Source organism: Pseudophryne corroboree, chromosome 7, assembly GCF_028390025.1.
Source record: "Pseudophryne corroboree isolate aPseCor3 chromosome 7, aPseCor3.hap2, whole genome shotgun sequence".
NCBI classification, from domain to species: Eukaryota; Metazoa; Chordata; class Amphibia; order Anura; family Myobatrachidae; genus Pseudophryne; species Pseudophryne corroboree.
Genome location: NC_086450.1, coordinates 293,924,563 through 293,939,221, shown reverse-complemented (window position 1 = coordinate 293,939,221; position 14,659 = coordinate 293,924,563). Strand labels below are relative to the sequence as shown.

Sequence of the window (14,659 nt, the reverse complement as noted above, 5' to 3'; positions counted from 1 at the left end):
GCTACCTTTTTGGATACGCGTGTCAATGCTTTGTCCACCCTAGGGGAGGATTCTCACCGTATCCTGTCCGTTGGCGGGAAAGGATACGCCATAAGAATCCTTTTGGGAATCTGCAGTTTTTTGTCTGGAGATTCCCAAGATTTTTCACATAATTCGTTCCACTCATGTGAGGGGGGAAAGGTTACCTCAGGTTTCTTTCCCTTATACATGTGTACCCTCGTGTCAGGGACAGGGGGTTCCTCTGTGATATGCAAAACATCTTTTATTGCAATAATCATATATCTAATACATTTAGCCAATTTCAGCTGTAATTTTGCATCATCGTAGTCGACACTGGAGTCAGAATCCGTGTCGGTATCTGTATCTATTATTTGGGATAGTGGGCGCTTTTGAGACCCCGAAGGTCCCTGCGACATAGGGACAGACATGGGTTGATTCCCTGGCTGTACCCTAGCTTCAGCTCTAATCTTTTGTGCAATAACTTTACATTAGCACTTAAAACATTCCACATATCCATCCAGTCAGGTGTCGGTGTTGTCGACGGAGACACCACATTTATTTGCTCCCCGTCTTCTCTAGGAGAGCCTTTTACCTCAGACATGTCGACACACGTGTACCGACACCACACACTCAGGGAATCCTCTTATCTGAAGACAGTTCCCCCACAAGGCCCTTTGGAGAGACAGAGAGAGAGTATGCCAGCACACACCCCAGCGCTATATGACCCAGGAAAAAAACACAATAAATATATGTTTACCCAGTAGCGCTGTGTATATATGTGCCTAATTATGTGCCCCCCCCCCCCCCCTTCTTTAAAACCCTTTTCACTGTATAAGCAGGGGAGAGTCCGGGGAGCTTCCTCTCAGCCGTGCTGTGGAGAAAATGGCGCTGGTGAGTGCTGAGGGAGAAGCCCCGCACCCTCGGCGGCGGGCTTCTGTCCCGCTCAAATACACTAAAAATTGGCGGGGGGCTCATATATATATATATATATATATATATATATATATACATACATATACACACACACACACATATACATACACACAGTGGCCAGCTGTATACATATATATTTTTGCCAAAGAGAGGTTCATATGCTGCCCAGGGCGACCCCCTGCGCCCTTACAGTGACTGCCGTGTGTGAGGTGCATGGGAGCAATGGCGCACAGCGTTACTGCTGTGCGTTACCTCAGTGAAGATCATGAAGTCTTCTGCCGCCTCTGAAGTCTTCTTTTCTTCTCATACTCACCCGGCTTCTATCTTCCGGCTCTGCGAGTAGGACGGCGGCGCGGCTCTGGGACGGACGGCGAGGGTGAGACCTGCGTTCTGATCCCTCTGGAGCTAATGGTGTCCAGTAGCCTAAGAAGCAGGGCCTTGAAACTCACAGAAGTAGGTCTGCTTCTCTCTCCTCAGTCCCTCGATGCAGGGAGTCTGTTGCCAGCAGGCTCCCTGAAAATAAAAAACCTAACAAAATACTTTCTGACAGGAAACTCAGGAGAGCTCCCTGTAATGCACCCAGTCTCCTCTGGGCACAGTAGTAAACTGAGGTCTGGAGGAGGGGCATAGAGGGAGGAGCCAGTGCACACCCAGACCTAAAGTCTTTCTTAAAGTGCTCATGTCTCCTGCGGAGCCCGTCTATCCCCATGGTCCTTACGGAGTCCCCAGCATCCTCTAGGACGTAAGAGAAAGGGTCCTGAACCAGTGATGCAGCTGCCTGTCCATGTGTGGATTACAGTGAATGGCAAGTGAGAGGGCAGGTGTCTGGTCTAAGCTGAAGCAAGGAAAGCATGTTTCTGCTGTCACTACATACACTGTGCTTCTGCCCTGGTGTCAGTGTTACTTTTTTATATATATATTAAAGTGTGTCCTCAAATAGAGATTTTCATTTTTCTGTAAGTAATATTCTCTCCTACGTTCATAGTTTCTGCATTTGCTATAAGCCTAAACCGTGGTTTTATGGTCCATTTTAAGTGGCAGAATAACTCTGGCCCCCATTCAGAGGTGGATAAACGACCGATTCCGTACATTGTGAATTTGCAAAAATATACAAATGGCGCAGCTGAAGGGATTTATACAGAGACGCTTACAGTCAACTTCCAAAATCTGCCACTTGCACACAAAAATACACCACCCATCATCTGAGTAACTCTGTGGTAGTCGCAGACTGAACTGCTCCTGAAATGGCTGCAATAAAACTGCCTTTGACTCCACCTGTTACCGCCCACAAATGCTCACAGTCTGTCAATCACTCTACATCCAAGTCTTCTAAGATGACACATGCCCAGTGCAAAAAAAAAAAAAGAATCAAATTTACAGTACATACAGTGCACATTTTGAAATGACGTTTACTTGATTATGTTGTTATTATAAAGCAAAAAATAGTTTTAGGATAGAGTTAAAGGGAAAAAAAAATGCAACAGCAAAACCAATCTATTTTGAAAATGTAGTTAAAAAAAAAAAGATTGGCCTCTTAACACCTTGCCTGGCATGGTCGCTTCAGATGCGACCACACCAGCAAGTGCCTGATCTGATCTGCCAGTCAGACACACACTGTGTACAGCTGCAGGGAAGAGAACTATCCACAGCTGCAGCTCTCTGAAGGACCTGTAGGTCTCTCTGCCTCCCTGCACTCTCCCCCGCTGTGTGCCGTGCTGTCAATTACAGCTCATTGGTCAGCACAGCAGGAGTCCCTACCCAGCAGCTGCAGACAACAGCAGCCGCCGGGGAAATGTAAATTAAGCCCCCTAGTGTGTACCTGGTGGTGGCGGGGCTGTAAAAATGAGTCACCAATGGTGCTGACCGATGGCGGGGCTGTAAAAATGAGTCACCAATGGTGCTGACCGATGGCGGGGCTGTAAAAATGAGTCACCAATGGTGCTGACCGATGTTTGGGGGGGGGGGGGGGGGGGGAGTTGTTGTTTTTTTCAAATTTTTGGACTAACTCATTAAAAAAAACTGTCAATTTCTGAGCATTTTTGGGAGCATTCAGTTAAGGATCATATGGGACATGCAACAATTTGTATATAATGAAACAGAGAAAACAGAGATTGAAAATACTGAAAAATAAAACTCAACACTGAATAGTGTTACATCTCTATAAACAATAACAGAGGTCACAAAGTATCTTAGAAGACGCTAGAACCTAGTTGTTGAAGTCACCCAAGATATGGGGAACAGCAAGGCTTGGGTTGATTACGGGGAAGATGACAGAAAAGAATGGTTAGAACTCAAGATTAAACCTTAACACCATCAACTTTAAATAGATACTGTACATTGCATTTACAAAAGAAAGATAGAAATTAATGCACTGTAACAGTTATTCAGGTAATCATGTAGAAAAATTGTATACAAAAGAATGTTAAGACAAAAAGTACAGACTGTAAATACTAGTCATCTGAGTGACAGTCAGCTCTCCATTGCATACAGTATTCCATGAACATACTGTAGATCCCCCAACATTTGCAGCAGTACAACAGTGTTGTTGCAGTCTAGGGTGACACTGATACTTACACATTCTTACCAAACACACAAGATTTGTCAGCGGTCAATTGTTTTATTGTTTTTTCGACTAAGAGGAAATCCATGCAACACAGGGAGAACATATAAACTGCACAGATTGTGCCCTGGTTGGAATCAAACCCATGGTCTCGGCCTTGTGAGGGAGGAATGCTGAAACTGAGTCACTGTGAAAGCTCTATAGTATATTAATGCAGAACAAAGCCTAGGTAGTTGTCTCTCAAGGTCTGAGTGTACCTACAGTAGCATAAGAGTGATGGGGTCACAGGTATGTACAGGAAAAAGACATTAGAAATAGTTAACTACTCTTGTCTACAGATATTTTTATGTTACATGCCATCATGCATCACCGTACTGATAAAAAACATTCCTCGATTCATAATTATTTGCTGTAAATTTGCTGTGTTTCCTAACTGTTGGAGGTATTTATCCAGGCCAATTTATTCATACTTGAAAATCGTGTGGCGCTCCCGGCCGCCTGGCAGAGTGGGCAAGTCTCCCAGACCTGGCCACCATCCCGGAGAGGGACTTCAGAATGTTGGCAAGTATGAATTTATTCTGAAGTGGTTCTGCCCAAAACCATCACTAGTGCTCAAGTGTGAGATTACAGTAAGCATGGAATCTGAACACCATTATAAGCATCATTTAGCAGCGTAGGTATGCACAAAAAAATGTTTAGCAATGGTAGTCAGCTGACAGCTATATTAGACTCTTAAAGTGATTGCACATGGCTCTCCTAGCCACAGGTTTCTGATCTTTTTTTGCAGCGACTCTGGGGAAGATGTATTAAGCAGTGAAAAGAGTGGAGAAGTGAGCCAGTGGAGAAGTTGCCATGGCAACCAATCAGTTGCGAGATATAATTTTATAAATTGGGATGCAATTGGCAACTTCTCCACTGGCTCACTTTTCCTCTGCTTCATACGGGATCAGTAAGAAATCCCGCCGGACGGTATCCCGGCGGTCGGAATACAGACACCGGGGATCCTGACCGGCACAAACCCGACAGGGGCGAGCGCAACGCAGACCCTTGCGGGCTCACTGCACTCGCCACGCTGCGGGCACGGTGCCTCGCTACGCTCGGCACACTAATTTATTCTCCCTCTATGGGTGTCGTGGACACCCACAGGGGGAGAATATGTCGGGAGTGTGCCGGTCGGGATCCCGATGTCGGTATTTCGACCGCTGGGATTCCGTCCGACAGGATCTTGACCGCATCCCCTTCATATATCTCCCCCTCTGATAGAATGTAAAAACAGTGCAGTTACACGGTCTTCAATAAAATATGTGTTGAACCCAATTTCTCTGGCTTGGTGGGCCATAATTCATGCTAGGGATTTGATGTCAAAATTGCGATCTCATGCCTCTGCAAAGATCATTTGTAGTGTTCTGTGGAATCAAGAACCATTTGTGAGGTCCCTGAAGAATATATTACCCACCAGTGAAGTAGGGAGAACAGCAGAAATACATTTTATGATAATACTCCTTTAATCCCAATCCAACAAATTTATGGATTCTTGATAATATAATTTTTTTTATAATTTTCAGAACCAAAATGTAAATACATAGGTGTATGTGTTAAGGACAACGTGTGCTGAATGTTCTGCCTTTCAACAGTTGTATCTAATTTATCTAAATGAACAACACTGTTAAAAGGTTGCCTTTCGCAAAAGGTACCCCCAGGGTAAATCAATCCAGCCACCATAGACAAGCAGTTTTAAATATTAAAATTCAACATTAAAACAAATCCGTAACGGTGTTACGTTTTAAAGTTGCCCCTAAATACTGGTAAAACGGTTAGATCCCAGCTTTCCTCCCAACGCATTTGTTTGGATTCGTGTAGATTTTTCCGAAACTGTTTCAGTTTGCTGGCGTCAGTAGTAAAGGAAGTAAATAACATCTGTGAAGAAAAAATAAACGAATGTAAAATAAAACAGTTTATAATGCCATTAGCTATAATTGTTCTTGTTAGAATTTTTTTATTTTTAGTGGGCCTCTCAAATCTATGCTGTGTCGCCAAGATACAGGGTAAATAAAGTTCAGAGAGAGAGTATATATATATATATATACATGTGTATGTGTGTATGTATGTGTGTGTATGTATATGTATGTATATATATATATATATATATATATATACATACATATACATATACATATACATATACACACACACAAATTCTGCTCCAGCACTCGGCTCTGCCTTGCTCAGGTGCCTTCCTCCAGGGATACAAACCCTTTGAATAGAACCAGCAGGAAATAACGAGGCGGCACTCGGAGTCTTGTAAAGCAGCAAAACATGTAATCGTGCAGATCTGCACGATTACATGTTTTGCTGCTTTACAAGACTCCGAGTGCCGCCTCGTTATTTCCTGCTGGATATATATATATATATATATATATATATATATATATATATATATATATATTCCACAAAGTAGGCACTCTCCAGGCTTTGGCAAGCTTATTAGGGTATTTTAATTCAGTACTCACAACATAGAAGTGCAAGATATAATCACTTGCAAGGCAAAATAGTAGCAGCGACGTTTCGGTCCATCCGGACCATTCTCAAGCTTTACATAACAGTATGCCCAAAATCCACGACAGCAGAGTCAATCACAGCGGAAGTGTCATACCCCTTTACTGGCTGCCTTTTATGAGCTCAGAATGCCGCCAAAAACACACTCAGCCCCGGCGTGCGTTCCAATAACCAAGTGGAACGCATCCGGGTATAGTTCCGGTTCCGGTCACATGGTCTATGCGTTCCAGCACCCGGCGTGACGCGCACGCTGATACGGAACCTGTGTATAGGCATTACCCAACATCGCGCGACCATCCATCCCATATGCAAATATCAACACCACAAAGTGCAACACCATTAGGTGCATATAACAATTATCCATGCATTGGAGAAGAGTAATAACAGCGCCACCAATGGGCCAAGGCGATATGGCAGGCATTAATAGACATATATAGGCATTCCAGTGCAAATAAATGACAGCCAGTAAAGCTCAATATTTCTTATCTAACAAACATATATAGCATATAAAAAGAACATACACACATATAATTAAAAATATACATATATACATATATATACACATCCACAATTAGGCATATATAACTACTTAGTCCAACTAATTGAGGAACCAACTAGGTACAATGCAATCTTAGACCTGGTATTAACAAACAATGGGGATTTGGTATCAGGTATTATAGTAGGGGAACCCAAAGGAAACAGCGACCACAATATGGTCACATTCAATATCAGTTTCCATAAACAGCCCTATACTGGCTCAACTAGGACTCTAAACTTTAGCAAAGCAAATTTTGAAAAGATGAGGGTATTTTTCAGGGATATTGAATGGGAAGGTTTGTTTTTAGGAAAAAATACTACGGAGAAATGGGAGGTACTAAAATTCCTGCTAGCTAATAATACACTCAAATTTATTCCTGAGTAGCAAAAAAAGGAATAAAAATCATAAACCGATGTGGCTTAACAAAAAGATTAAGGAACTTATGGGCAAGAAAACGCGAGCATTTAAAAAATACAAATCTGACAGGGAAGCAGAGTCATTTCAGCACTATAAGGAATGTAACAAAATTTGCAAAAAGGAAATAAGAGCGGCTAAAGTAGAAACTGAAAAACTAGTAGCAAAGGAAAGCAAAGCGAATCCCAAAAAATTCTTTAAATACATTAATAGCAAGAGATTAAAGAAGGAGAGTATAGGCCCTTTAAAAGACAAGTTGGGAGTCTTAAGCAAAAATTATAATGACATAGCGGACACACTAAATGAGTTTTTTCAACAGTATTCACTAGAGAGGACCCATTTCAGGGACTGACACACAATCTCAATAATGAGAATATCCCACTGATAGGTACTTATTTAAGCGAGGAAGTAGTCTGTGACCGATTAAAACATTTAAAGATTAATAAATCACCAGGGCCCGATGGTATTCACCCAAGGGTTCTAATGGAGCTTCACTCTGAACTGGCAAAACCGCTATCTTTGATCTTTAAGGATTCAGTTATATCAGGTATGGTTCCCAAAGACTGGCGTATAGCGGAAGTAGTGCCTATATTCAAAAAGGGAAGTAAAGCTGAACCAGGTAATTATAGACCAGTTAGTCTTACATCTATAGTGGGGAAAGTATTGGAAGGTATTCTAAGAGATAGTATTCAGAAGTTCCTTGAAGTCAATAAGATAGATAATTAAAAGGAATCAACATGGGTTTATGAAGGACAGATCCTGTCAAACCAACTTACTTGGCTTTTATGAAACAGTAAGCGCAAACCTAGATCAGGGTAAAGACGTGGATGTAATCTTTTTAGACTTTGCCAAAGCGTTCGATACTGTACCACACATGAGACTTATCTACAAGCTACAAGAATCAGGGCTAGGAAGCACAATATGCACTTGGGTCAAAAACTGGTTAGATAATAGGGAGCAGCGCGTTGTGGTTAATGGATCTTTTTCAACTTGGACTGAAGTGCTAAGTGGTGTGCCGCAAGGCTCAGTATTAGGACCGCTATTGTTCAATATTTTCATTAACGACCTAACAGAAGGTCTAGAGAGCATGGTGTCAATTTTTGCAGATGATACCAAATTGTGTAAGGCTATAAATACAGAGGAGGATGCCGAGTCTCTTCAGAACGACTTAGTTAAATTAGAAGCATGGGCAGCCAAATGGAGAATGCGCTTCAACACAGACAAGTGTAAGGTAATGCACTGTGGTAACAAGAACAAAAATTACACCTACCTACTAAATGGGGTAAAATTAGGGGATTCTGTACTGGAAAAGGACTTGGGTGTCCTCATAGATAGCAAGCTAAGCAGTAGTACCCAAAGTAGGACTGCAGCAAAGAAGGCTAATAAGATATTAGCATGCATAAAACGGGGTATTGATGCTAGGGACGAGAGTATTATACTCCCGTTATATAAATCACTAGTGAGGCCACACCTTGAATACTGTGTGTACAATTCTGGGCACCGTACTACAAAAAGGATATCCTGGAGCTTGAAAAGGTACAGAGGAGAGACAGAGGATGAGGTATTCCTGCACAGCTGACAATTAGTATATGTGTAGTAGATTATTTACCAACAATATATACATGTAAAATTCAAACAAATTTGACAGAACAATTTGATAATGTTGGCGGTGCTCCCCTGAGGTTATGAAAAAATGGATTCATACAGGGTTTTTGTCCCGGTAAAAGGATAACGGGACAGAGAAGATAGCCTCTTTTTGGGGGCACTCCTTGCTTTAATTTATTGTTTAAAAACAATTTTTAATAAAGTTCATTAAAAAACGATAGTGATAATGTAAAAATTCTAACCTTATACTAAACCGTTTTTCATTGGTAAACGTGATTATATTGAATATGCTTACCCATTGAGATGAAATGAAAATCAGCAATTCCCAGGACTTTCAAAATAGATGAAAGAAAAAGTAGATGAAAGAAAAGCAGGATTTATTCCTTAACCAAACGGCATGGTGAAGTACAGCAAATAAAGCCCAACAGCTGTTTCAACCGACTGATCTTCCTCAGGGGCTGCTTTTCTTTCATCTACACGTGAGTGCTGGCTTGTCTACTTTTTTTGCATCACTGGAGAAATTCCGTTGTAGTGTCGACTACGATTTGGAGGATAAAAGACTTCTTGTGATTTGCTAATCTATTCCAACCTTCTGGTACGCATATTACCCATAGAGGTGCTGAATATCCTTCAATCTGATACAACAATACCTCACCATGAGAGGTGTTTTTTATGCTTTTTGTTTATAGACCCCCTTTGTTGTGAGCAACAGACAGAAGACCAGAGCAATAGTGTTTGATGTGCATGATATAAAATCCCTCATCTGGTACGCAGATTACCCTTATGAGTGTTGTCACGTCACTAGACCAAGTGTGAAAATTACTGCACCATCAGGCGCTTGTCCTCTCCCTCTCTTTTTTCATATATATATATATATATATATATATATATATATATATATATATATATATATATATACATATACATATACACACACACACACACACAAATAGAATTGAGCGGCACTCTCAGGACTTTAACAAAGAACGGGTCCTCAGCCCATCATAAGTTTGCAAACTTATGATGGGCTGAGGACCCGTTCTTTGTTAAAGTCCTGAGAGTGCCGCTCAATTCTATTTGTTTATACAGTGGATAACTCTGCAAGAGAAGGCACCAGGTATTATATTCATTTAAATCAGGAGTGCCGACCACTTGGACATCTATATCTATATATATCTATATATATCTATATATATATATATATATATATATATATATATATATATATATATATATATATATATATATACACACACACACATATATATATATATATATATATATATACATACACACACACACACACACACACACACACACACACATATACATATATATATATATATATATATATATATATAAATAAATAAAATTACATGTTAGATATAGAACAAGCGTATGTGTACTCAGCCAAATAGGAAGGGTGAAACAAGGAGGGAAGGCCCTGCTTGAGAGAGCTTACATTCCATAGGGGATGGAAGGCATTTTAATGTTATAAATAAACAAGACATCACTTTGAAAAGATCACCAAGTGTGAGCAAAACGTGCTAATGTTTTCTACATTGGACATACTTTGGTTATTGAGCTAACCATCCTCAAGTGTTACACACCTACTCTTGGACACTGCAGGCAACATGCACCTACATCAGTGGAACACTATTGCACTCTCATACCCAGCCGGAAGCATTCCACAACCAACAAACATCTGATAAAAAAACGTATTTTCCCCGGCAGGGTCCACAGGTTATCCACAGGATAACATTGGTATACGATGCAGCGACAGCGGATTTGCACCAATCGGTCAAAGCTTTTCGGCCTCCCATCCTGCAACGGGCTCGTCCATATTTCCCCGCCTCCTGGCTCAGACAAATCAGTTTTTTGTTTGGTGCGGCAGAAGCAGGACCATGGTAAATGAGCTGCTGGTTTTTAGCAGCCATAAGCTTTCTTATTTTATTTTTATAGTCTTACTATTTAAAGCATCTTTTACGTACCTTAGAAAGAGTCGCTCCAACAACTCTCCCCCAGGCCGCGACAACACTTGCCCACAAGTAAAGTGCTGTTTCGGCGGGCGTCTGTGTTGGATATACTAGCAGGTCCAGCAGACGTTACCAAACTGTGGCCGGAGCATGGGGAGAAGGTAAGGCATCGGTTCCGCTTAGAGGGGGAATACGGACACAGCTGCATTGCTTTGGGAGGAGACTACCAAACAGTCGCTGACGCGGCTGCCTCCTCGGGTGCACCAGCGCTAGCCCTTAGGGATCATAGGTTCCAGGAGTAGTATGAGGCCGCAATTCCTAGGGTTGATGTCAGCAGTAGGGAGTCAGACGCTCTTCTGGTCGCCCCACCCCCCCGGTTCAGGACCAGTTTCCTCAGTCTCCCACCATGAACTGTTTTCCCGCTTCCGTCTGAGATGCTGTGTACCAAGGGACCCAGTCGCAGCATAGGCAGCTGTGTGACTGGTGCAACAGTGTTCACTTGAACGTCTGTGCACACTATAGGTCAGTGATTTTCAACCTTTTTTTACTTGCGGCACACCGAAGAAAGTTTTAAAATTGCCAAAGCACACCATCCGTTCCCCACAGAAAACCCCCCAAAAAACACACATTGGCCGTCTCAATAATAAAAAATCCACACATACATTGGCCTACACAGAAAAAAACAATGACATTGCTCCCCACATAAATCTTGTTGCTCCTTACATACAGCCTATTGCTCCCTACATAAATCAATCACATTGCTCCCCACATAAATCATGTTGCTCACACATAAATCAATTACATTTCTCCCCACATAAATCCTATTGCTCCCCACATGAATTATTCACATTGTTCCCCCCATAAATCTTATTGCTCCCCACAGGAGAAATAGCATAACAAATATTAGCCCCTACCGGTCAGCTGTCCTCCTCCCTGTCCCTCAGTGGCAGGGGTTGTTCATAGTGGATTACTACGAATACTGAGCAGCGGGCAGGTGTGGATGTGGGTGGGCCAGGAAAGCTGTGGATGCAGGTGGAAATTGGAAGATGTGTATGCAGGTGAGTGGGCTGGCTGGGTGGTGAGTTGCGGCGGCCTTGACCTATGATATCACACTGCCGCGTCATCAAGGCACAGGACACAGCCAGATTATGAATGATCCTCTTAGAAGAGCCCAGGCCAACAGTTCACTCTGAAGGTGCAGGAAGCTGCTTGGCTCCGCGGCACACCTTGCAACTGGTCGCGGCACACTAGTGTGCCACGGCACACTAGTTTGCCACGGCACACTGGTTGAAAAAGCCCGCTATAGGTTCACGGAGCAGCGGTGTACACTAATAGCGTCTGGATCCACTCAGCGTTCGCAGACGTATTTATCGATCCTGGAAGCGGGGTAAGTCTCCCTGTATCCCACTCTACTGAGTATGGGTTATACAGCACTAAGTCTCTATCTACCTTTTGATTACAAATAGTTGGATAAGTGCATAATGCATATGAGTCTGATAATATTACTGTGGTTTCTTTCGCTATGCGTCTGAATACGGTGAAAATTTTTATCAAGTAATGCAGGAATATGTTTCTCCTACATACTTGAAATGTATCTGTAGTTGATCATGTGCTCATGTTGCTTATTATACTAATGTATAACATGACTGACTGCTAGTGTGATTGCTGACTTTATTATAATTCGGTCAGTTTTTTTCTATCTATTCCGATCCTCAATGCTGGTGTATAGCAGGATAGGGTCGGATTGTATGTCACTTTAAAAAGTCTTAAAGTGATTACAATCACAAATTGTGTAGTACACTGTGTAAGTGTTGATTAATTTATCATGTCTAAGAGTGGCAAAGGTGAGGAAGAGGCCTGAAGCAGAGCATTGTAGATCGCCCAAAGTTTCAGAATGTTGATCGGAAGGAGGCTTTCGTGGGCTGACCACCTGCCCTGGAACTTCGCCCCTCGGGCGACAGCACCCCATCCTCACTGACTCGCATCCGTCGTGAGGGTCCAATCCTGAATCCCGAAACTCCGGCCTTGTAGGAGATTGGAGGACTGCAGCCACCTTAGGAGGGAAATCCTGGCCTGAGGTGACATCCGAATCATCCGGTGCATCTGAGATGTGATCCAGACCACTTGCTCAGGAGACCCAATTGAAATGTTCTGGCACGGAACCTCTCATATTGGATCGCCTCGTAGGAGGCGACAATCTTCCCCAACAATCTGATGCAAAGATAGATGGATACACGAGCAGGTCGGAGCACCATGCGGACCATCTCCTTAAGTGTTCTCGCCTTGTCCTCCGGGAGGAATACCTTCTGGGCCACCGTATCCAGTAACATCCCCAAGAACAGGAGCCGCTGAGTCGGTTCCAGGTGGGACTTCTGTAGACTGAGAATTCACCCATGGTGAGACAGAAGTTGGATGGTGTGGTCGATATATGGAGCAGTAAAAGCTCCCTGGATCTTGCTTTTATCAGCAGATCATCCAGGTAAGGGACAACATTGAGTTGGAATATCATCTCTGCCATCACCTTCGTGAATACCTTCGGAGCTGTGGACAGGCCAAAGGGTAGTGCCTGGAACTGGTAGTGAGCGTCCAGTAGGGCAAACCTCAGATAAGCCTGATGAGGTGGCCAAATTGTAATATGAAGGTAGGCGTCCTTGATATCCAGGGAAACCAGGAACTCCTGTTCCTCCAGGCCTGCAATCACTGCCCTCAGGGATTCCATTTTGAACTTGAAAACCTTTCACAGATGCTGCAGAAGTGACGCAGTCGGGCTCCCACCTCGAGATCTCCTCGGGGTGGGTGGGCACCGTCATGCTGAGGACTTAGTGGAAGCAGAACTGGTGCTCTGTTCCTGAGAATCAGTGGTTGCAGGTCTTTTTGACTTACCTCTGGCGCCTCTATTTGCATTGGATGCACCTCTGGCCCTAGAACGAAATCTGTTAGACCGAAAGGACTGAACAGACGGCCCTGTGTAGGAAAGCCTAGCCGGCAGGGCCCCAGAGGGGAGAAACGTGGATTTGCCAGCAGTGACTTTGGAAATCCATGTATCCAACTCAACCACAAAGAGCCATTCCCCTGAAAAGGGGAAGGATTCCACACTGCACTTTGATTCTGCATCCGCTATCCACTGACATAACCACAAAGCCCTGCGCGCCGACACTGCCATGGCAGAAATCCTAGCATTAATATTCCTCATCCATTTGAGCGAGTCACACAGGATGCGTGTAGTGTCCTGTATGTGCTTGAGGAGAGTCACCATAGTGACCAGAGGCATAGCCCCTGAGAGTCCCTCCTGAATCTGAGTAGCCCACGTGTGAATGGCATGCGTCACCCAGCAACCTGCTATGACCGGCCTCTGCTATATACCTGCTGCCATGTACACAGATTTGAGAGGAGTCTCTGAGGTATATGCAATTCACGGCGAATTGCGGCAATTTTTCGCAGTTTTTTTTTCCGACTCAATTCGCCAGGTGAATTCCGGCAGGTGCCTGCCGGAATTCACCATATTCAATGAAAAACGGATTCGCCAGAATCGCGGGCGAAAATCGGCCGATTTGGCGGATTTTGCCGCGATTTTAAAAAACAGGAAAAAACAGGAAAAACCCGGAAAAAAAAATGGCGTGGGGTCCCCCCTCCAAAGCATAACCAGCCTCGGGCTCATCGAGCTGGTCCTGGTTCTAAAAATCCGGGGAAAAATTGGCCAGGGATCCCCCGTATTTTTAAAACCAGCACCGGGCTCTGCGCCTGGTGCTGGTGCCAAAAATACGGGGGACAAAAAGAGTAGGGGTCCCCCGTATTTTTAACACCAGCATCGGGCTCCACTAGCTGGACAGATAATGCCACAGCCGGGGGTCACTTTTATGCCGTGCCCTGCGGCCGTGGCATCAAATATCCAACTAGTCACCCCCTGGCCGGGGTACCCTGGGGGAGTGGGGACCCCTTCAATCAAGGGGTCCCCCCCCCAGCCACCCAAGGGCCAGGGGTGAAGCCCGAGGCTGTCCCCCCCCCATCCAATGGGCTGCGGATGGGGGGGCTGATAGCCTTTTGTGATAATAAAAAGATATTGTTTTTTCCAGTAGT

At 43.7% G+C, this 14,659-nt stretch overlaps 1 protein-coding gene across 5 annotated transcripts in view; it reads right to left on the bottom strand.

Annotated features, from left to right (window-relative positions):
* Positions 1–3,530: 3,530 nt before the first annotated feature.
* The window catches only part of ALG1 (ALG1 chitobiosyldiphosphodolichol beta-mannosyltransferase), a 190,351-nt gene continuing 179,222 nt past the window's right edge, over positions 3,531–14,659 (bottom strand). For all 5 annotated transcript variants that reach the window (XM_063934235.1, XM_063934234.1, XM_063934233.1 and 2 more), the window contains one exon: positions 3,531–5,410. In XM_063934235.1, the coding sequence (XP_063790305.1) occupies positions 5,270–5,410 (141 nt within the window). In that variant the 3' untranslated portion in view covers positions 3,531–5,269. The remainder of the gene's footprint in view (positions 5,411–14,659) is intronic.